Here is a 22,859-nt window from a genome sequence, read left to right on the forward strand (position 1 = left end):
TCTGCAGTAATGATTCCCTCTGTCAATTCAACTTATAATATTCATATATCGGCAATTCATAACACATGTCATCTCAGGGCACTTTACAAAGTCAATTCAATCGAATCAATTGAATCATACAGACAGCCTGGTTAAAAAAAAAGTTTCTTAGGAAACTCAGCAGATTGAGTCATTGAGTTGCAGCGTTCACTCCCCCTGGATGAGGATATAGCCACAGTGGTCAGACGCTTGCATTGTATTGTTGACTTTGCAGCAATCCCTCATCCCGAGCCTGCATGTAGTGACAGTGGAATGAAAAACTCCCCTTTAACAGGAAGAACACTAGAGCAGAAGGAGGCTTAGAGTGAACTGCCAAGACCATCCACAACGGTGTCACTGCTAAACAGAACATTAGCCCAGATGTAGCTACTATGAAGAGAAAAAAAACTGAGAAAGTGCATAAAGTTAAACGTTTAAATAACAGCAAATAATGCAAAAAAAAATTGTAGTGTAGCAAAAGGTAGCAGAGAGAAGGTAATAGGTCTTAATGTCCTCCAGTCGCCTAAGCCTATAGCACCATAACTATATAACTCAGGGTAACCTAAGCCACTCTAACTATAAGCTTTGTCAAAAGGGAAAGTTTTAAGCCTAGTCTTAAAAGTAGACAGGGTGTCTGCTTCACGGACTAAAACTGGGAGTTGGTTCCACAGGAGAGGAGCCTGATAGCTAAAGGATCTGCCTCCCATTCTACTTTTAGAGACTCTAGGAACCACCAGCAGACCTGCAGTCTGAGAGCGAAGTGCTCTGTTAGGAACATACGGGGTAATCAGAGCTCTGATATATGATGGAGCTTGATTATTAGGGGCTTTATACGTTAGAAGAAGAATTTTAAATTCCATTCTTGATTTAACTGGATTTAACAGGAAAGGGAAGCTAAAATAGGAGAAATTTGATCTTTCTTTAGTTTTAATCAGAACTCTTGCTGCAGCATTTTGGATCAGCTGAAGGCTTTGAACTACATTTTGTGGACTTCCCGACAGTAAAGATTCACAATAGTCCAACCTTGAAGTAAGAAATGCATGGACTAGTTTTTCTGCATTTCAACACCCCGAATAGGATATTTCTAATTTTGGCAATATTCCAGAGGTGAAAAAAGGAAACACTGGAAACCTGTTTAATATGGGATTTAGATTACATATTGTGTGAGCCAGGCTTTGGAAAGCCAGTTAACATTTAATCACTAGACTAGATATTAATTATTGATATCTGCAACATAATTTTTCTTAGTGAAATCTCTTGTTCAAAGTATCTGCAAATAAATGTGTCTAGTCAAAACTGTAATTACAGATATCTGGAATTCAGTTTTGCCAAGTAAGAATCAAACTATTTTGTCATTCATGTGTCATTTGTCATCATAGACATCTGTAATTTAGTTTTGACTAGCCAGAATGACTCTTTCTATATTTTAAATCAAAATTCATACTAGTCAAATTAACAGTATGACTAGTCAAAATGATGTTACAGATATCTATAATAGTAACTCCAGATAGTTATAAACCTACTGATTAAATGATTAAACCTACTGTTAAAATGACTTGCCAGAGTTACTGACGTAAGTTTTTCCAAATTACGTCACTAAAACTTTTGAACCAATAGCGATACGGAACAAGACCACTGTGTAACCCCAAAAGCAGTATTTCAACAAATATGCACTAATTTGTCAAAATAATGACCAGAATATGTAGACAATACTAGACTACCATGTTAACAGTTTATTTGTAAAAAATAAAATAAAATAAATAAATAAATAAATTGCTGATTTGGGGGTGAGTTACCCTTTAAATTCGATATAAATTTTAAGTTCAGGCTTCCTACAAATTTTCTGGAACTATTGATCTTTATACTTCTTAAAAAACCTCAGTTTGACTATATCCAGATCACTAAATACACTATTCATGTAAATACAACTTTTATCACAAAGAGAAAATATTGTAGTAATCCATTTAAATCAGGGGTAAGTGTGAGCTCAGTCGCAAATAAAACTCTTACTGGTCAGTCTTTCCTCTGGGATGAGAACAAGGCAATTCCATAGCCTAACCATTTTACATCTGTGAGGGATTGCTGCAAAGCCATGGACAATGCAGATGACTGTCCCAGTGGCTCTACGCTTCTTTAGGAGGAGTGAATGCTGCTTGTCTAGACTAGATGCAATCTATTGGGTTTCCTTAGATAGGAAATTTTTTGACCAATCTGTATAATCTGACCCAATCTGTATAACCTGATTGAATTTGACTTTGGAAAGTGCCTTGAGATGACATGTTTCATGAATTGGCGCTTTAGAAATAAAATTGAATTGAATGTTTTACGACAAGGTACTGTACTTGAATAGCGCTTTATCAAGTCCTAAGATCCCAAAGCGCTTTGCACTACATTCAGTCATTCACCCATTCACTCACATATTGATGGTGGTGAGCTGCATTTGTAGCCACAGCTGCCCTGGGGCAGACTGAGAGAACCGGGGCTGCTGTACAACTGGTGCCAACGGGCCCTCTCAGCCCCAACAGCAGGCAAAGCGGGTGAAGGGTCTTGGCCAAGTACGCAACAACTGAGACAGTCGGAGTGGGGGGTTAGAACTTGTAATCCACCGGTTTACAGGACAAACTCTTTGCTCCTTTGCCACTATCGCCCTTATCACCGACCCATGTCACCTTCTACACTACAGAAAGCTAGTAGCAAACTTGTGTACCCCAACAAAACACCTCATAGCTCTGTAGAGGGCAGCAGTTTTAGTGCGAGTGTCCTCAAAACTTCACACCCCGAGCATAAAGTACAACTGGACATACATTGAGTCAACCAATGTAGAAAAGGTTACAAAATTAAGGTAAGGACATCTATAGCTTCTTTTGTAAATGGGCTACATTATATCTAATGCAACACGCAACGAGGAAGTAACACTATCCACAAGGACATCCGTTTGTGAAAGGGTAGAAATGAAATTGCTCCCCTCGTGTCGCATGGTATTTATACCCTCTTTAAAACAGGAAAACCTGGTTGATTACTAAATAAAAATATAATAACACTCAAATAAAAAGTCTACATTTATTAAAATGCTTGATTTCATTTTTAAAACAGCAGTTCATCTGTCTTTTCAACAAATGTGGGGCAGGTGATTATTTTTTCCATATGTATATCTTGTTGCTGTATTTTTTTTTTTTTACCTCCACTGAACAAATACAATTATTTGTTGCTTTTCTCTTTTTTTTTTAGGGTTTGTGAGACATATTTATATGGGAAGCAAATAATAGTGGAGATTCATCAGAAACGTATTTTTTTGGATCGTCTTTAGTTTAAACTAAAAGGTGTTTTTACGTGTGGACAAACCAAATGCAGTCACACCATAGCACATGTTTTTCCCTCTTAAGCCACACAACACCCCTCATTAATTTCCATCAACACAGCAGCTGACTCATCTAAACACAAACCATACTCACATTTCATGTATAAAACTGCTGAGTTAATACAGGAGTATCTACTGAACCAGTTAAGGCGGCATTTGATCCTTTATAAGGCGTTGTTTACCTTGTGCTTTGTTCCATTGCCAGTCTTAGAGAGCGGTAGTGAGAGGTGGCTGGTGTCCCGGGGTAAAGTCTGAGCCTGTACAAGACTACCCTGCATCAGACAAACACATACAAAACAAGAATTATCTTCTATAATCATGACTGGAAAAAAATAATACTAATCCAGGTTTTTAAATATAAATATATAATCGCATTTCCTGATTTTAAAATAATTGTAAAGTTATATCATTGACTCCTGAATGCAACACATTCCCAAAGTTAATCTGTGAGGAAACATGCTTTCAATAAAGTGTATTTTAATATAACTATGTCAAAAAACAAAACAAAGGAGACATTTGTGTTAATCGGGGAACTATTGCCCAGTCAATTTTGTTCCTCCTGTTCAGTGACCGACAAAATATTTTTAAAGCTAAAAAATAACAGACGCTCCGCCTACAGCACAGTTTAAATGGATTGCCTAATAATGATGAAGGAAGTAGCTGTTAGAAAGGGAACCAGGTTAGAGAAACAAAGTGCAGAAGAATTATATTAACAAAATTCACTGTATTTGTTCACCCTGGTGACAACATGGCCAACCCCAAAAAATACTTTATACTATTAATTAAATTATTTTGCAAGATGATTTATGTCTCTTGAATTTTTTCTCATTTGATATATTACAAGAACAAATCTCAATACGTTTTATTGTGGTTTTTGTATTTGAAGAACGCAAGATGGTGAAAAATTATGCAGCGGAAAGAAACACATAAAAAATGCTGTAAATTGGCATTCAACCCCACCTCTTTTACACCTTAATAAAATCTAATGAAAACCCCATTGTATTGGTAACTGGGGTCCAGTTTAATTTTAATTCAGTCTCAGTATAAATCCAGCTCGTCTATAAAAGCCTCAATGGTACATGGCACCTCTGGAGGAGCTGAAGAGATCCACAAGTTAGGTGTGAGAATCTGCTGCCTGGACATTTATTAGCCTTGTACTCTACAAATTTGTAAACTAGCCTGCAAGAAGAATTTTTGCAGTATTTGGGTGTTCACAAACACACAAGAAACAACCTTGTCCTGCTCCGATTTCAACCGTTTGTGTCCAGACCACAAACGGTTTGGGCCAATCACGTGGCAGTATTGTGATTTAAGGCGGGACATGCCGGTGCGACGAAAGAAAGAGCTGAAGAGCCCACAGCCGAACCAACATAAACATGGCAGCGCAGGAGGACGCACGCATTTCTGCTACTATCATATCTGCTTAGCAAGATTCCATGATTTCTTCTTTGATAGCAGAACTGCAAGAAATGCCTTGACTAGCTAAGCTTTATGTGGTTTCTCATGACGTCCGCTGCTGTTGCTTCGCCCAATCAGCTCGGAGAGTTCAGTAGAATGTCCCTCCTTTCCCCAAACGGCATCGAAAGGAGCATTCCCAGTTGGATAATGTGCAAAACCTAAAGTGCTACACATTTTCTTTGTGTCCTGTCTGGCAATCTGGCATTAAGAATTATTGTCTTAATGCCAAAAAGAGCCCAACAAATTTTACTTTCACAAGCAGAGCCTTTCTGCTTTTGCCATAGTGCTCCGCTTGATTTATATATGCAAGAAACTTTATTATAATCTATGCAGGGAATATTTCATCTTAAATGGACACTGAAACAAGAAGGTAGAAGAGAAAAAAAAGGGAAAAGGGGAAAGAGAGAGAGGACAGAAAAGAAAGAGAACGACACAACATCCTCAATCTGCTTCTTCACCTGCAAAGAGAGATGTAAAAAGAACAGCACAACCAGCCGATAAAGTATTACAGGTTCAAACAAGCAACGCCTTGATACCATCACTGGAGAATATACAGTATTATTTAACACGACATGTATAAAGTGACAGCTAAAGATAATAAAAGGGTTTATCTGTACAGAAGGGAATCTGTAAGTACCTAGATCCAAGCACCTGTAGGTGTTTGTGAGAGTGTGTTTGCGTATGTGAGGTTTACCCATGAGAAAAATGCTCAATAGGGGGGAGTGGTGGCCTAGTGGTTAGAGCACAGAGCTTCGGTCTCAGAGGTTCTGAGTTCAACTCCCACAAGCTGCCATTCTGGGTCCCTGAGCAAGACCCTTAACCCCAGATTGCTCCCCAGGCGCCACACAGTGGCAGCCCACTGCTCCCCAAGGGGATGGGTTAAGATGCAGAAGTGAATTTCTCCATTGTGAGATCAATAAAGTTCAATTATTATTATTATTATTATTATTATTATTATTATTATTATTATTATTATTATTATTATTATTATTATTATTATTATCATTAGTGGTTGTGAGGAGCCAAAGACCCACAACCCAGAGCACTGAGGCAGACACCTGGGGAACCAAAACCCCAGATGCCCAAAGGAGCAAAGGTGCCCAAGAGGGGCCAACACAGGAAATTTGCCTCCCCCACCCAAGGGAAGAGTGCTACACATTATTAATCTGGCTGGCCAGGTTAAGAAACTTATTCTTCGGGGAAATTACCAAGACTGTGCCATTTGCTACAAGTCACATAGAGGACAAGACAAACACATTAAAGAAGGTGTCTGGTGAGGAGGTGTGAGATGAGACCAAAGTTTCACCTTTTGACCAACGTGCAAAACGTAATGTGTGACAGAAAACTATCACCCTGCACCCACATGCCCACTATTAAAAATCGCGTTTACGACATCATGCTTTGAAGATGCTTATTTCCCGACAGGGCAGGGAAGCTGGTCATAGTTGTTAGGAAGACTGAAGCCACTAAAAAAAAAAAGGGTCATCCTGGAAGAAACCTGTTACAGGGTACAAAAAAGATTTATGCAAAAATGCGATTTTAGGGGATTTTCCGAATGGTTTAATACATTTTACAAGTTAAAAGGTCACTAACTATAAACTTCACTTTTTACAGTGGGAAGATTCGCAAGCGGGTTTGTGACCTCATGCAAATACCACAGCTAATGCTCAAAGTCATCTGCAAGTCTTCTCTTAAGAACTATACCGCTGCAATAAAAAACTCTGGATCTTTAAATCATGCGTCTTAGAAAAGTGAGAAAAGTTTCCATGTGCACGCTTCTGTGACTGAAAATGTCACCGTTTGTGTCGATGCAGGCAAACCATAGAAACCTGGAAATGAGCCTGGCCTTTTTTATTCCAAACCTTGACCTCGTCTAGACTCTCCTTTAAGAAAAGACGCTTTCATCTGGATCAGAACCAACCAACCTTTTCACACTTTCAACACCAATTCAGCAGCAGAATGAAGTAAGGGGTTCAGAGGGAGCAGAAAATAATACCTGCTGTGTTGAACTCCTATTGGTGCACTGAGAGCGAGCCCGGCGAGGGGGTTTCCATGACCTCTCCTTGGTAATGCTATTGACGTAATAGCATCTACCTGTGGCTGGATCAGAATACTGTTCCCACAGGTCCATGATCTGAAGCGGCTGCTGACCCACAGCTGGGATGGGCGGCTCCTGCTGGGACAGACGCTTGTCCTGCTGCATTTCAGTATAAATCGGGGAGTCCTTCCAGGATAGCTGGGACATGTAGGCCTCAGTAGGGACCTTGTATGCAAAATAAAAAAAATATAAATTCATTAGATGTTATGTAGTTGTGAATGCCAAATGTACAATATTTCTCGTGGGATATTTCCTGCTACAGAGAAACACAGGACTAATGCTGTAAGTTGAGTTTCCTGATGGTGACAGGGCATTTAGATTTTGTAGGCTCATTAACCAGCTAAAAAAAAAAAAAGCCTGAAAGTTAAAAGCAAACTGTGATTTTATTGCCTAATTCTCCTGTTTTTTGTCACATACACAAAGATAATTACACGGGCCATGAACGAAAAGAAGAAAGTCGCAATTGATTGAACGCAGGAGGCAAATCGAGTATGTAAAACACAAGCAAAGAGCCAATAGAAACCATCATTGGTAATAATGAGGTAAATGCACTTGACAATTTCATATAAATTAATGAACTTCGGATTGACCCAGTTTACAGAAACAAGTGCTCGACCAAAGCAAGAGCTACAGGAGAACAAGATCCATAAATCTAAAAACTGATGGACTGGCTTGCTGGTTGATCCCGGTTACATAACCTCATCTTTAGGTTTTAAAAAGTCCAAGTGTCGTATAAAAAGCTTTTCCAGTGCCTTACAAGAGTATTCTTATCTCTTGAACCTTTTCACATTTTGTTTTATTCAAATGACAAATTAAATGATGAGTCAACCCAAATTAGAACATAACGATAAAAATCAAAATGAGACTTTTTTTTCTTCACAAGAAAAATTTAAATAGTGGTATTATAGTAACCTGGCGAGCCAGACTGATAATGTGTAGCACTCTCCATTCTGCACATTATCAATCTGGACCTGCTCCCAACCAATTGGTTCAGAGAAAGGAGAGACCCTAAGCAAAACTGAATGTCCGAGCCGATTGGGCGAATCGACACTTAGTGCCCGCCTACCAAAGGTTGGTTTTAGCCAATCACGGTATCAAATGAAAATGTGAATGCGGACAATTGATTCAACGCAAGAGGACTCTCGATTAATTAGGGGATTACTGAAGGGAGTTGATTACGATGTATTTATTTAGGGTTATCAGAGTAACGAGGGCCGAATACAAACGAATGACAACATATTATTGGAGAAAAAGAGACAATTAAGTATTGAGCAAAAATACTTTGTATTAGCCTATCACGTAAAATCCCAATAAATTAAATTACAATTTTGGGCCGTAATATCAAAAAAATATTAATAGGTTAAAGCAGTATGTTTACTTTTACATAGTAAAAAAAAAATAGGTTCTCTTTATTAATACAAACATTCAGGCAGTGCTCCATATTATGTATATGCACTGTAGATGCATGCTGGACTTTTTTTTTACCCCCACCTTCATAAAAAAATGTGTGTCAATTTTCACCGTGAGAAGACGCCACTGAGTGTGACGCCACTGTGTGTGTGTGTGTGTGTGTGTGTGTGTGTGTGTGTGTGATGTATAAAATGGGAGGTGACTGTACTTTACTCCAGATGGCAGCGCGGCATCCTTCAGCCACCTGATGCTTCAGGACCCGCTCTTCCCTCTGCTTACCTCAGTGGTTACATCAAAACCAACTCGTTATCCACAAGGTCAAACAGGGCCGTGTCAAGATAGAAAAGGTGCTCAGGAGGATTTAACCGGTCCTTTGGTATTTTAACAGACCAGGAAGTTTTGTATAACAAGCCCTAACAAACATTTTACCAATAGGACAGCTGGCATGATGGGCTAATTCCCTCATTTAGGAAAAAATTATAATTGTAATTATTATTAATGTTAATGTAATTAATAATGTAATTATTAATGTTAACGACATTATGTTTTTTAGTTTGAGCTTCATGCCTATTGAAACAAATGAAGTTCAACTCTAACAGCTGGTGTTCAGTTAGTCATATAATTTGCAATGAGGCCAAATACAGCATCCTGCATGATTAACTCCGGTAGCAAAGATGTGGATAAAGGTCTGCAAAATAAATTGCAAGATGCCACTTTTCAGGGAGCTTTGAAGAGGTCCTTATTTTACTTTCCTTACCTTCCTCCTCACTGTGCATTACATTAAGCTAAATTTAGATCCTCATCTGGCCTTGTTTTTCACCGTACTAGATATGATACGCTTTTCTATTAACACTGACTGCAGACACGGGCATGTTTTGGTGAGTAGAAATGTTCTTGTAGTTATTTCCTGATTTATGAACATCAACGCATGTCCGTTATTAAACGCCATGTTCCCTTTTCTTTCCCATTCTCTGAACACAAGGTTTTATTCCACAGCGATTCTGTGTAGGAAATTAAAAGTTGGATATTTCAAAATCTTTCCGCTGCAATAAAACAAAAGAAAACTGTACTAGATTTAAGGCTTTGTTCACATCTTCGCCAGGGTTGCCAATAAACAAGGATGCTGTAAATCAGCACTTTGTACATTTTTCATGATGAACGAAATTGATCCTCATAAATCTTTTTAAGTTCAAAATGAAACAGGACAGTTGCCAAAAAAATGTGAATTGACATGTGGGTTGGATGAAACACACACCAGTTGCTGAGACAGCCAGACTAGAAATATTCTTGTTTTGGAAATTTGTCGTATTCAACAAATGATCCTTCATTGATAAGGAAAATGTAATCTTATTTGAAAGCATTTAGGGAAATGTCTAAGGGATACATTTGGTCCAATAGTTCTTTTTCTGAATAACATGGGGTTCTAACCCTGCTTACTGGTATAAAAAGGGTTTTTAGAGACGAAATATATATATATATATTTTTTTTAAAAAGACATCGGGGGGAAAAAAACGAAAGATAAAAAAAGAGCATGGTCATTCCCACTGAGATCTCATCCATCTATAATCGGAGGTTTCAGTTCAGTAGAGATTAAACTCCACAGTTTGGGAGACTCAGCAGTAGGAGTTTCCCTCGGCTGACAGAAGCATAACCTTGGATTTCTTTCCCCAGCGCGGCCATGTGTAATCCCCTCTGATGTAATGTAGGGGAAGCTGTGGCGTCACGACAATGCTAACTTGATTGCTTCTCCGAGAGGATTATTAAGAACGAGCCCGAATGTAAATCAATTTCAGCCTCTGGTGGCAGTTCTGAGCCCAGGCGCTATGAAGAATCCAGCCGTGACAAATTCAATTTCCTTTCTCCTCGCTATACATTTCTCTTGTTTGTTGCTTCCATTCAAACACTCTGCTCAGAATAAACAAGTTACATAAGAAAAAAATTAAACAACAACTTTGGTGGTCCCCATGAGTGACAGCAGTAAAATGAACCCTGCTGTGTTGTTTCATCTGATTTAAGGCTGCCAGGAGAAGTTTCTAAATTTGCAAAAACCGGTCTGTGTTTTATTATAGTTTGATCTGACATGTAAATCCGTGAGATTACAGATTGTCAGTGAGATGAGGTCGAAATTAATCAAATCCTACACTTCCTTCTGCATGAGCTGCATGTGATGAATTCGTTTGACCCATTTTCTATAATCTGACGTCACTGCTGATGACGATTAAAACGTTGTAAAAAAAAAAGGGGGGGGGATGTTTAATCACATATAGCGTATAATGAAGTATCTGTCAATGGTTGGATAACTGTGTTTTTGTACACGTTAATTTTTTTTTTTCTTTTGACCGCACAGCTGATAAAGAACTCATTTAGTTAGAAACAATTTACAAAAAAATAATATAGTCTTTAAGAAAAATAATATAAGTTTGTGAAGTAGCGCTATATAGAAAACAATCTGTCTAATTCTTGAGTTTGTAATCCCTGCTTTAAGAAGAGCAATTTGTATGTATTTGTAATTTGTATAGGATGTTTTACTTTCTGTTCTTTTGAAGTGAAGACATGTTGAGTATATTGTCAGACATTTTGGGGGTTTTTTAAGTCCAAATTACTACAGCTGACCAAAATGTTATGTTTGAACCTCTGTTTCATTCCTTAAACGTAGTAAATTGCTAGTTCTTATTTAAAATTCAGACATAATTTCATCTTTGCCTATTCCGCCAGCAGGTTAGATGTTTTTTACCAGTAAAGCTGTCCCTACTAAATCTCTTTCATGTTGTTAATGTGACATTATGGTAAATGTCATGTTTACTGTTTGTAAAGAAGCCAAATACAAATAAGACAAATAATCAGCCTATATTAAGTATGTGGTGATCTGTTTTTTGCTATAGCTTTATCTACGGTACTCCACATAATAATGTCAAAATCTTTACTCTAAAAACAAAGATTTCTCTCTTTTCGCAGCCATAACTAACACCAGAAATTCAGGACTCAGGAATGCCGCAGCAGAGCTTTTTCTCTGATTAATAAACTGACTCTCCCAAGAGCTAAAAAGCAGAGAAATATGTCGTCTGGATAGATACACAATGCATGACAGTTTGTGCGGTTTGGATTGCCCCAGCCAGCCATGCTTAGTGTCGTAATAAAGACTCTGACCTGATGTTAATTCTGCATTTTCTGTCAGCCACACGAGACACATATTCACTTTACATATGATTCTTGCTCCACCTGGTGTTTCATAAGCTACGAACCGACAACCAGAGAAGGAAGCCAATCGTGCCTAACAAGCATATTCCTGATGAAGTCAATTTGTTGCTGGTTCAAAGATTAAGTGACAAAAAGAAAAACCCAGAAATGTTGCAAAAAGTACAGTTAAGTCCGCCTTCAGAAACTTTTAGAAAAACAAGTTAAACTGCTTCATTTTTTGCGGTGCAATGAAATCATCTGGTTTTGACATAAAGGGAATGGGTTGCAATTTTAGCTGTTATTTCCCAGTTTTCCATCATAAATACAGTCGATACAAAAAAGTAAGAAGTTAGAGCAATATAAATCATTTCAAACCAGAAGAGGGTTGTGGATTAAAGGTTTTCCTATGATCTGATACATTGACAGAATTTTTGAAAGTTACTGTGGTCCAGTCTTGTCAACTTATGCTGATAGACTCCTGTCAGATTAAGCTGAAGCCTGAAATTGAACCCAAAGGTGCTGCAACAAAGTCAAATGTATGCGTACTCATTAATGGAACCATGGTTATTGAACCGGTTTCTGCCAACAGCTTTATTTGCTTTGATTTTTTTTCTTTTCCACTATACAGGACATATGGCATATTAAAGTGGACAAAGGTTTTGAAATTATTTATCATGATCTTATTTTTTTATGTCACAATAACCTGGACTTTCAATTAGGGTCTGTATAAACTGTGTATCTACAGGAAAATAGAATATATCACCCTCGACAGTAATCCCATTTTTCCTTTTACTCTTCTATCTGTTTGTATCTGATTTAATCGGTTATGCAGATACCACTGTCGATTAGGTAATTAAGTAATTCTGAAAGGTGACATTATCAGCTTGATTTAAGAAATTGCAGGTCTGACCTACAACTGAACCAAAGTTAATTTTAACGCAGTCAATCTCAGATCTAAGTTATCTGATTTCTAAGTCCGGAGAGTCAGGTAACTACAGAAAATCGTTGAGCCTGACTGAGCTGCGGAGAAAGTGTGAAGCATCAGAAGAATGATGATGTCATTAGATCTTAAGCTTGCCTAATACTAATACTAAATACTAAATAGGCATTTCAGTATATCAGTATGTTAAATTCATCTGTTCCTATCGTCGTACACCTGGACCTGTTAAATAAAGTTTCAAAGAATGATACCTTTAAGGCGGTGCAGCAGATCTGGGTGTAAGCACCTAGACATTACAGCCAAAATGTTGGCCTTTTCTCTCATTTACCCAAATGTTTTCAATGTACAGCAAAAGCAAAACCGTCTGTGCCGTTCATACAGCCTTTAAAAAGGATTGTATCACCAGAAATTTTGTTAAACTCAATCCTGTCTCTTTTTAGGTCCTTACTTCTCTTACCTGCAGATGGTTATTCCTGCCTGGAGCCCCCACCATGTCCCACTGGCTGCAGGACTTCTTAGGAACCTTGTGGTTGATGCGACTGCCAAGGCCTCCCCCCACCTCGTCATACGGGTTCTCGTTCAGGTTTTCAGGCAGGTTGCTGGAGCTCTGACTCCGGGTGATTGTAGGGACCACCCTGTAATTCGATGAGTTTGTCTGAGTCGTGGATGCTGCAGGAGACGCCGGCACCATGAGGTGACCCGACCGGTTGGCGGAAGAACTGGACGTGAAGTTGGATTCAGACAGAGGCAGGGTGGGGAAGTGGTTTCCCCCCGTCCTGGGGTTCCGGTCAGACCTCTGGAAGGCACTGCTGTAAGAGTTCAGGTTTTCCATGGACCGATACATGGGTTTGTTAACTGTGGAAGGAAACAAAATAATAATTTTCTGTTAATGTATTTTTTTTTTTACGGTAAATTTTCGTGACTGAACTTTATTATTTAACACATTACCTTGACTTTGCTCGTTACTGCCGGTTCCTGTGAAGCTGGGTGAGAGGGAAACTCGGGGAAGTATCCTCATGTTGGAGTGCAGCGAGACAGACGTGACAAGGCGCTGGGGCGAGGGCATCGGCGTGATCGGTACCTCGGTCACATAGGTAGCCGGGACGTACAAAGGCTTTGTTTTGCTGGCGGCGCCAATCCTCCGCACCTGTCCAAGAACATAGTCGACATGAACGCTTTTGCTGTTTCCCTTGGAATAAATTCAACCAAGTCACAACACTATTCAAGCGTAAATGTAGAAGGAAACCCTGATGTGCTTTTGTAATGTTTTTTTTAGGCACAGAAGAAATACGTTAAGGGTGTTAGGAGAAGAAATGTTGTATAAAAGATATTTATATACATCACATAAAAAGAAATAACCGTTTTCCCCTTTGTCTAACATTACATCAGAGTAAACCTCTCATTTTTTAGGTGAGTTAGAGTTTTTCTGACTTTCTTAAATGCCAAAATAATGGGAGATTCTTTAAAGAATTCAGATGCTTATTCAAGTCTGTGAACAAACTGGGGAAATCCTGCCTGATGTGATCATCTTTGTAAGATTGTAACAAAATAACTCACATCTTTTGAGCGAATTGAAGCCACACCTGTGTCTTAAGGTGCCGTGTTCATCGGTTCAAACATTTATATGCAACTATAAACAGAGCTTCCTGTGAAAGACGGCAGGCCACACACAGCGGCGGCATCCTCCAGGGGGAGCTGGATAGCATAGCACAGCACAGCGTGTAAAACATCATGGGGATACACCGTCACTACACTGTTCAGGAAGGAAATGGGTTGTCTGTCCCAGAGAGTTTTAGTGCATTAAGTGATAAAGACATCACCTTCTGGAGACATGTCCTGTTATCTGATCAGACTGAAATGGAAGTATTTGACCATGATGACCATTGCTACATTTTAAGCAAAAAAAAAAAAAAAAAAAAAAAAAAAAAAAAAGAGGAAGGCTTGAAGGTCTGTGAAACACCAAATCCAAACTATAAAGTGCGGGGCAGGTGGAATCACGTTCAGTGTGTTTTACTACAGGTGGAACGAGTGCAATTCATAAATCACATCTCAAGACATCAGCCAGAAATTTACAAGCTTTGCTTCGAATGGGAAAGGACAATGACTTGAAGGATACCACTAAATTAATTACAAAGTTGTTTAAGTAAAACGTTTTGTTTCAGCTCTGGCGGGCAGAGCTGAAAAGGTGTGTGCACAACAAGCAGCTTACAAACCTGACACGATTGTACCGGTCATCTCAAGAGGAAGGGTCTAAACTCCAGCAAACTATCATGCAAAGCTTGTGAAATAATACCCAGAATGTATGACCAAAGCCATATAGTTTAAATAGGCAATTCTACCTAATACTAAGTAAATGTATGCAAACTCCTGAATTTTAAGAGATTTTCAGCAATTAAAGATTCTCCCACTCATTATTCTTGTTTTGGAAATAATGTGGGTAATCCTAATTGACCTAAAACATTAAGAGTTTACTATTATTCTATGTCATAATTGTAATTTTACCTTTTACACTGTAAATGTATATTTCTGGTACTCAGGAGATTATTGAAGACGGAAAAATACATCCCTGCTTTTATGCCAACCCAAAATAGCAACATCCTGGACTGAAACAGCATTGTCCATACTCTAGGGAAGGCAGTATATGGAAATAAACGTATATTGCAATAAACTGTTTAACAAGTTTAACTAAATTCATGATCATAAGAATTAAAAATGTACAAAATGGACTGGTTTGTTGATATTCTTGCAAGGCACTGTATACACAACAGTGAATGAAGAGGAGAGCCGCCGGGGATAAACACTTCTTGTGGTAGCTTAAAGACAACCACCTTTACATAAGCAGGGAAAACAACGTGTAGTTTTTTCCATAATCTGAGTTTTATTACATATGTCAGCTGTAGGATTATTCTGAAACGGAAGCTTTGCTTGCTCGGCCTATTTGCACAGCTTTCTCCAGCAGGAAGTTAGAAAAGCAGCAATTTTTTCAAATCCAGACTCTTTTCCTTGGATTTGTCTGTTTCCTCATGATACAAGCATCCAAAGTCGTTATTTTTACCACACTTTTGGTTTCATTTACATCAGCGCGATGAAAATGTTCTCTCACCTGCCACCAGTCCGCATTTGTCTTCTTCAGCAGAATGAACCGTTCGCCCTCTCTTATGCAGACTTGCCGTCCGTCTGACCCGCGGTAGCTGTAGTCGTACTGAGCCTCGAGCACCACGGTCCCGCTGGGAACCCCGCACACAGTCACGGCGCCGGGGTTCACCGCGGGCGCCGCGGCAGGTTGCGTCGGCCCCACAGACCTACGCCAGGACCCGGACAGCATGGTTCTCTACACGGTCGTGCTCAGCAGTCTCTGCTGGGAGTGCCCTTATGCTTGGTCAGGCGTGGGAGAGCGCAGGGCAGGTGACTCTGGAGCGGCATGGTCTGGGACAGGGAGAGAGTAAAAATACACAGACAAGCAGATTAGCACCGCTGTCAAAGAATGCGACAAATCTGACGTGGCGATGAACGGGATCAAAAGGTGAGAATATGAATCGGATTAGTGACAAAAATAGAACGTAGTATTTCAAATAATAATCATTGGCTGCAGCTACCAGAATAGATTTTGCACTTTTTATATGAGAAGCAATTATCCCCATGACTATATGTGTAGAAATATTAAAGCAGGAGAACAGATGAAGGAAGACATGGACAGGAAGCAGCTTCAGCTCTGGCCAGCTGTGGTAATCTGAGCTTTTTGACTAATGGCAAGGATTTAATACTGCCAGTGAATAAAAACAAATAATGAATGCCACAGTAATTGCAGATGAATGGAGTTAAATGTTTTCCCCAGCTCCGGTTTTAGCACACCTGGCAGACACTGCAGAGCAGGAACACGAAACGGAGCAGCACCCTACTTTTCCACTGTCCTTTCATCCCTTCAGAACCAGGAAACCCATCTGAGCGCGTAACACGTGCGTTTGGGTGATGCGAGGAGCGAGGCGTTCTCAAAATAGCCGCCGTCTCCGTCTCTCCACCTGAGCCAGCATCCCTCGAGCTAAACCCTCGCTTTTAGCCCGCCAAGACCAGCTTACATAAGAGGAGAGCATCTAACTTTCTGCCAGACTCACATGGTACATACACCCACCCGACCTGACAAACACATTTCTCAAAAAAAAAAAAAAAAACATACCCACACAGAAGAATAAAGGAAGAATATTCCCATGTACCTAGCAACAGTCCCAGTCATGCCATGTCAGGAGGAGTGAAACGACGGGCGGAACAAGAGAGGGTGAAAAACGAGCAGAATGTATAAAAGTGCAAGGAAAAAAAAGAAGGAAAAAAAGGGAGGACTGAGGATGAAGCAGCGAGCTGATGGAAGAGAGGGCGGGGATATCCTGCTGAACTTTAATAATCCCACTCTTATTAAAGCATGGGAACTAGTGTGTAACCAGCACGGCTCTAAAAAAATTATAGTAAAGCCCCAGTGCACAAGCGAATGAGGATAGAGGGAGTGCACGTGTGGATAAATGGGAGCCTAACTCTGACATGATGCTGTCACACCACAGAGGAGCATTAAAATAATCAGGAATAAATTAAATACCGCCCTTTGAAAACAGCTAATGCAGATTGATTCTAGGATCTGCAAACCAACTTTGGCTGTAGCAGAACAGCACTTTAGTCACTTTTTAAAGTTTTTCACAATTAAAATCTGAAACGTGTTGTGGGAATTTGTTTACACCCCCTTCCCTTATGGATAAACCTTACATAAACAAGCTCACTCTCGCAAACACCTACAGGTGCTTGGATCCAGGTGTTTACAGATTCACTGTACAAATAAACCCAATAATTGGCTTTGGCTGTCACTTCATACATCTGGTATTAAATAATAATACTTCGTATTTTTCAGTGATGTTCTCAAGGCGTTGGTTGGTTATACTTGTGATACTTTTTTGCTCGGTTTTGCTGTTCTTTTTATATCTCTTTCTGCGGGTGTAGAAGCAGACTCCGAGGATATTATCTTGTACACTACTTTTCCTCTGTTCTATTTTTGTCACCTTTTTCCCCTTTTAATGTTTTGCTTCATCTTCTTCCTCTCTTTCTCTTTTACCTTTCTGTTCCGGTGTCCATTGAACTTGAAATATCCAAGATATATTTTATTTTATTTTTTGCATATATTTCAAACGGAGAACTATGACGAAAGCAGTAATGCTCCACTTGTGAAAGGAAATCTGCTGGGCTCTCTTTGACATTAAGACAGGAATCTTTAATGCTACACTGCCAGATGGCACATGTTAAAAAAAAGAAAAGAAATCAAATGTAACCAATTACCTTCAGAAAACAACCCCAGAAGTCTGTTCAGGAACAATCGTATAGTGTTGTGGACAGTGGTGGGCACAGCAAACCAAAAACCTACCATCCTTCCCAAACTCATATTCTGCAAACAAAAACATTAGCTTTGCAACTGTTAGACCGATGATAAATAAGGAAATTTGAGGAAGCTACTGCTCACTGCTAATCAACGGCTGTCACCCTGTGTCACACATCTTCAGACAATAGGTGTTGACGCACACACACGGCACATGACGAATGCGTTGACTGTTTGAGGGAATAGCTGTTTGAGTTCTGGATAATAAGTGCCTTTTAAACTAATTTTTACACAGCACTAGAAGCTTGTGAGAAGAATTAATATTCTATGTATTAAGATGCATCAGGACATAATAATGTGCATCTTTGTGCAGGTCTGTAATAACAAAAACTAAAAATAAAATAAATATAAAAAAAGTCAAGTGGTATGAATATTTTTGCAAAACGCTACATGTAAACTACGAGGCACGTGTAAGGCAGGAAACATTTAAAAAATACTATCATAAAGATCCAAATACTCCCTCTTATACAGAAAACGCATCGTATCGCTATTGCTCGGAAAGGCAGCTTCACGGTCTTCCTGGTTGTAACCCTCTCACTTGTTTAAGCCACGCAGTTAAGCACAGAAGGGACAGCGGTAAAAGCGGGAGGAACAAGCCGAGTAAGAAAACAGGAAACTGTGAAGACACATCAAGGTTCAACCACAGTTTGGGTCATATCCTTTCCATCTTGCTATTTGCACTTCAGACATGAGATGCACTCTACCGTTAATTTACAGCTTAGATTAAACCAAACACAAGATATGTTTTTATTTGTCCGCACAAAGCACATGAAAGCAACTATAATTATTCTAAAAAGTGCTGATCAAGGCATATAATTTTTTTTCTTCTTTGCCCGAACCTGCCGCAAAGCTTCAGAGAGACGTAATTTACAACTAAAATTAGGAGGAAATGATTTAACCTTACACTTAAAATAAAAAAGATGTACAGCATGCTGCAATACCTTCCGATATAATCCATCCACGAAGAGCTCTTCTCCTGGCGCAAACAGGAAGCACATCAGAGATACTACTACACACCTGTTTGCCTTTTCCTGTCTTTCTCTCTCGAAACACGTGTCAAAAAAAAAAATGCAGCCTAAGCTTTGTAAACCTTGCAGCTACAAGCTTGCATTAACATTTATAAATCAACCTTACCAGCAGAGACACAAGACGTCTAAAGAGGCACATACAGTTTGCTCCTGGTATGTGTGAAAGAATCTGGTCAAATAAACATAATCATTTGGTTTTGTAGGTTTCTGTTTTTTTTTTTTTTTAATGATCCTCTCAAAGGACAGAACTGTCTGCAGAGGGGAGTGAAGATGCGTCTGTAACGGTGCTGGCCTTCGTCATTCCGTGACTCAACATTTTAATTATAGTAGTTTTCTCTGATTCACCACAGTAATGTTAGTGGACATTTGGCTAAAGGCAAATAAAATCTCTGGCTACAAATGCATCATTTAACCCGACACCGCAAAACCTAAATCCCTTCATCTTTAAGATAGAATAAATGTAAAAAAAACAACAACAAAAAAAAAAAACGAATAATAATAAGTGTGATGAGGATGTACAAAAGGGGAAATAGGGCAAGACTCTAGTTTCTATTTCCAGAAGACTTAGCAGCAGACTGGGCACTGTCGTCACACACCCCCAACACACAGAGAAGGCCATATGGTGTCAGAGACAGACACAGGCACCCTGTAATGGTTGCTTAGAGGCAGGGGCAGCATATGCCAGGAAGTGAGGGCATGGGGATTTATGACATGTCAGCAGCAATAAAAGGAAAAAAAAAACACATGATAAATAAAATATCATATGAATGGAGAACCCATAACAGGGGGCTGCATGTAATCTGTCAGCATTTGCTTACTTTTCATGTTTTTGCTTGTGTCAGATTGACTGAATTAAATGAAAAGCATGCAAGTTTTGCAGGAAAGCCTTCTAAATCCTCTGGCTCAAAATATCCTCTCTTATCCTCAGGCAGCTGTTTTATTTAGCTTTTTTTTTATTTAGCTAAAAACATTCTTGCTTTGCAAAACACACGTTAAACAATTTTATGGTGTTTTTGTAATTATTTGCATGTCTGAGGACCCACCAAATGTTGAGGGTGGGGTAGCAGTTTTAAAAAGTTACAGTTTCAAAACAGCTAATACTTATCCATATACCTTTTCTACAGTTTAAAGTTCTTTTAAAAAAATGTCATAGAAAGTGCCAAAGTTTTCTCTTGCTGTAAACTTATGCAAAACTGGGTTATTATACTAGTTTATTATATTGTGAGAATCTCGTGCTGGGCATGCCTAGGTGAGGAATAAACTGTAGGATCATAAGCCAAAGAAAAATATTACAAATTGTAGTTTGTTGCTTTAACGCTCAGTTTTCAAGCTGACAGATTAGCTTTGCAACAGCTTATTAGATTCTGCAAGAAGTCTCCTTTAACTGGAGACTCATTTGCATGATGCAATTTATGCAAGTGCTCGTAAAAAACTCATTACATAGCGATTCTTGGTTTTTGCTCGATCTGCAAAAAGATGTACCATTCACTGCAACAATGTCATCTCATTTGTTCAAAGTATGCCTTACAAAACCAGATGGAACAGCTGTTAAAAAGCTCTGATCTGTTATTGTGCCAGAACATAAACAGCTGACTGATATAATACTGGTATTACTAATGGGTATTAAACCAAAGACTGATGGTTCAGGAGCGGGTGGGGCAGAAAACCAGCAAAATTGACACAAGCTAGCAGCCCTCCCTGCAGAGTCAATTGCAGTCACTCTTGTTCATGCATGTGCAGGCATGAAATAACAGTTAATCCTGTGCAGAAAAAAAAAAATCATGCCACTACTCACTGAACCCTGTCTGACCCGACATTTGTGGATTTATCCAGCACTGTAAATACCCCCTCGCCACCCCCCCAAATAAAAAAGCAAAGTTGAAAAATCACAAAGCAGCTTGGGCTTCATTCATGCAAATAAACCACAACTGAACTTCATGAACACAGTGACGTAGTTGACAAGAGCAGTATCAGACCAGTGCACTGACCAAATAAAAGCAGCAAAACATCAAAAGTGATTGATTGGCTTATTGATGCAAATCCAGAGTTGGCTGGTTAACTGTGTCACTGGAGATCAGTGAATAAATAGATCAACTGATTTATATTAAAAGTGATTTAAATCAAATTATTACAGGTTTATTAAGCTTTTAACAACTTTTGATATCAGGGAATAATTTTATGATAATGTAATATTAGCACATACGTGTTGAGGCCCAATACATCAGCACGTATCAGAACATTTAACAGTCTGCAAATAGGTTTTGTGGTTAAGACTTGCTGCTGCTGGTTGATCAAGGTTTTCACCTCCAACATCTGCTGTCCTCTGACAATCAAGAAAAAACTTGCAAGGTTTTTCATGCAACTCTTTTTATTATTGATGTAAACAATGTTTTGTGTGTTTTCAACCACTGTGGTTTTCAGTGGTGTGTTATTGGTTCTTAAAGTGATGGAAATATCAAGAATTATCTATTTATGTATTTACTGATCACCTGTTTGTCCTATCTGCACCTTATATGTTTTTGTTTGACAAGTTTCAGGTTTTTAACACCCATCGGTTGAAGCAGTGGAATCTAGTTAATGTTGGTCTGCTTTCTGTTTTTATTGTGACATGCCGTAAAAATTAAATCCCCATAGTTACGGGAATAAAGATTAATTGAACTGAATTGAACTGTTTATTTAAGTTGAACTGCACAGCGGTGCAGTTGGTAGCACTGTTGCCTTGCAGCAAGAAGGCCCGGCGTTTACATGCCGGCCTGGGGTCTTTCTGCACTGAGTATGCATGTTATCCCAGTGAATGTGTGAGTTCTTTCTGGGTACTCCGGCTTCCTCCCACAGTCCAAAAACATGACTGAATTGGCTCTCTAAATTGCCCGTAGCTGTGTGTGTCCATGGCTGTTTGTTCTGTGTGTCTCTAAGTTGCCCTGTGATGGAGGGGTGACCTGTCTAGGGCGGACTGCCCCCGCCTCTCGCCCAATGATTGTTGGAGATAGGAACCAGTCCCCTGCGACACTGCACAGATAAGCGGGCATAGATAATGGATGGATGGATGATGCTCTCTTGATTTTTTTTGTTTAAAGGTCATAGGGCAACCTTTAAAAAAAAAGTCGCCCTATTTAGTTTTTTTCCTTATTCATATTTGGACAATTTAATTATTTCCTATCAGTTTAAACAGCGTTAAAATATTTAGTTATTCTAAATAAACACTACAACCCAAAGAAAAGACCTACTGATTTTTTTTCTGTGAAATCTAATAGAAAATACAATTTCTAGTAAGGAATAGAATTAGAGGACCCCCACATTTATTCCTCTGTGAAATGGCTACAATTATACATAAGCACATTGGCCTCATCAGCACATCATTACAACATTATCAAGCATTTTCAATGAAACTTGCCTTCAAACCTAAATATCTCAGGTGTTTAGTTTTGCGTCTTGACAGCTGAGGTAAGAGTGAACACCTTAGTAAAAATCAAAAGAGCTGTCTGAGACCTACAGACAGAAGACTGCAGCTTGAGAGTCTGGCGGGGATTTAAAGAGGTCTCAAAAGAATTCCCAATGAGCCATTCCACTGCGCAGAAAATATTCTACAAGAGGATTCGTTCAAAACACCTGCCAGGTGCTACTGTACGAGTAAGTTTGCACTTAAAGCAGACCACAAGATGATAAAAGCAGTGTACAAAAAACCCTAAAATGTCATTATAGGACCTTCAACGTTCTCTTGCTAGACAGCACAAGTTTACCGTCCTAAGAAGTGCACAAGGCGAAAGCCTTTGCTTTCAAAGAAAGTCATGAAGGCCAGACTAAAGTTTAACAGTAAGAGTGTATACAAAGACCAGAACTTCTGAACGCATATCTTTACTGGACAGATGAGTCTAAAGCTGAATTATTTGATCAGTAGAATAGAGTAAATCTTTGGCATAAACCCAATCAAGTCTTAAAGGAAAAATAACCTCATGGTATCT

General features: G+C 39.1%; 1 protein-coding gene across 7 annotated transcripts in view; it reads right to left on the minus strand.

Moving 5' to 3' along the window:
- arhgap9 (Rho GTPase activating protein 9) overlaps positions 1-22,859 on the minus strand; it is a 74,539-nt gene that overhangs the window by 39,830 nt on the left and 11,850 nt on the right. For 5 of the 7 annotated variants that reach the window (XM_036151837.1, XM_036151838.1, XM_036151833.1 and 2 more), the window contains exons 2-6: positions 15,563-15,885; positions 13,408-13,606; positions 12,917-13,314; positions 6,831-7,097; positions 3,559-3,648 (exon numbers count right to left, since the gene is read on the minus strand). In XM_036151837.1, the coding sequence (XP_036007730.1) occupies positions 3,559-3,648; positions 6,831-7,097; positions 12,917-13,314; positions 13,408-13,606; positions 15,563-15,784 (1,176 nt within the window). In that variant the 5' untranslated portion in view covers positions 15,785-15,885. Of the gene's footprint in view, positions 1-3,558; positions 3,649-6,830; positions 7,098-12,916; positions 13,315-13,407; positions 13,607-15,562; positions 15,886-16,633; positions 16,768-22,859 lie in introns of those variants that run through there. The other 2 variants (XM_036151836.1, XM_036151834.1) reach the window with 2 other exon arrangements.

This window comes from Fundulus heteroclitus, chromosome 20, assembly GCF_011125445.2.
Source record: "Fundulus heteroclitus isolate FHET01 chromosome 20, MU-UCD_Fhet_4.1, whole genome shotgun sequence".
NCBI lineage: Eukaryota > Metazoa > Chordata > Actinopteri > Cyprinodontiformes > Fundulidae > Fundulus > Fundulus heteroclitus.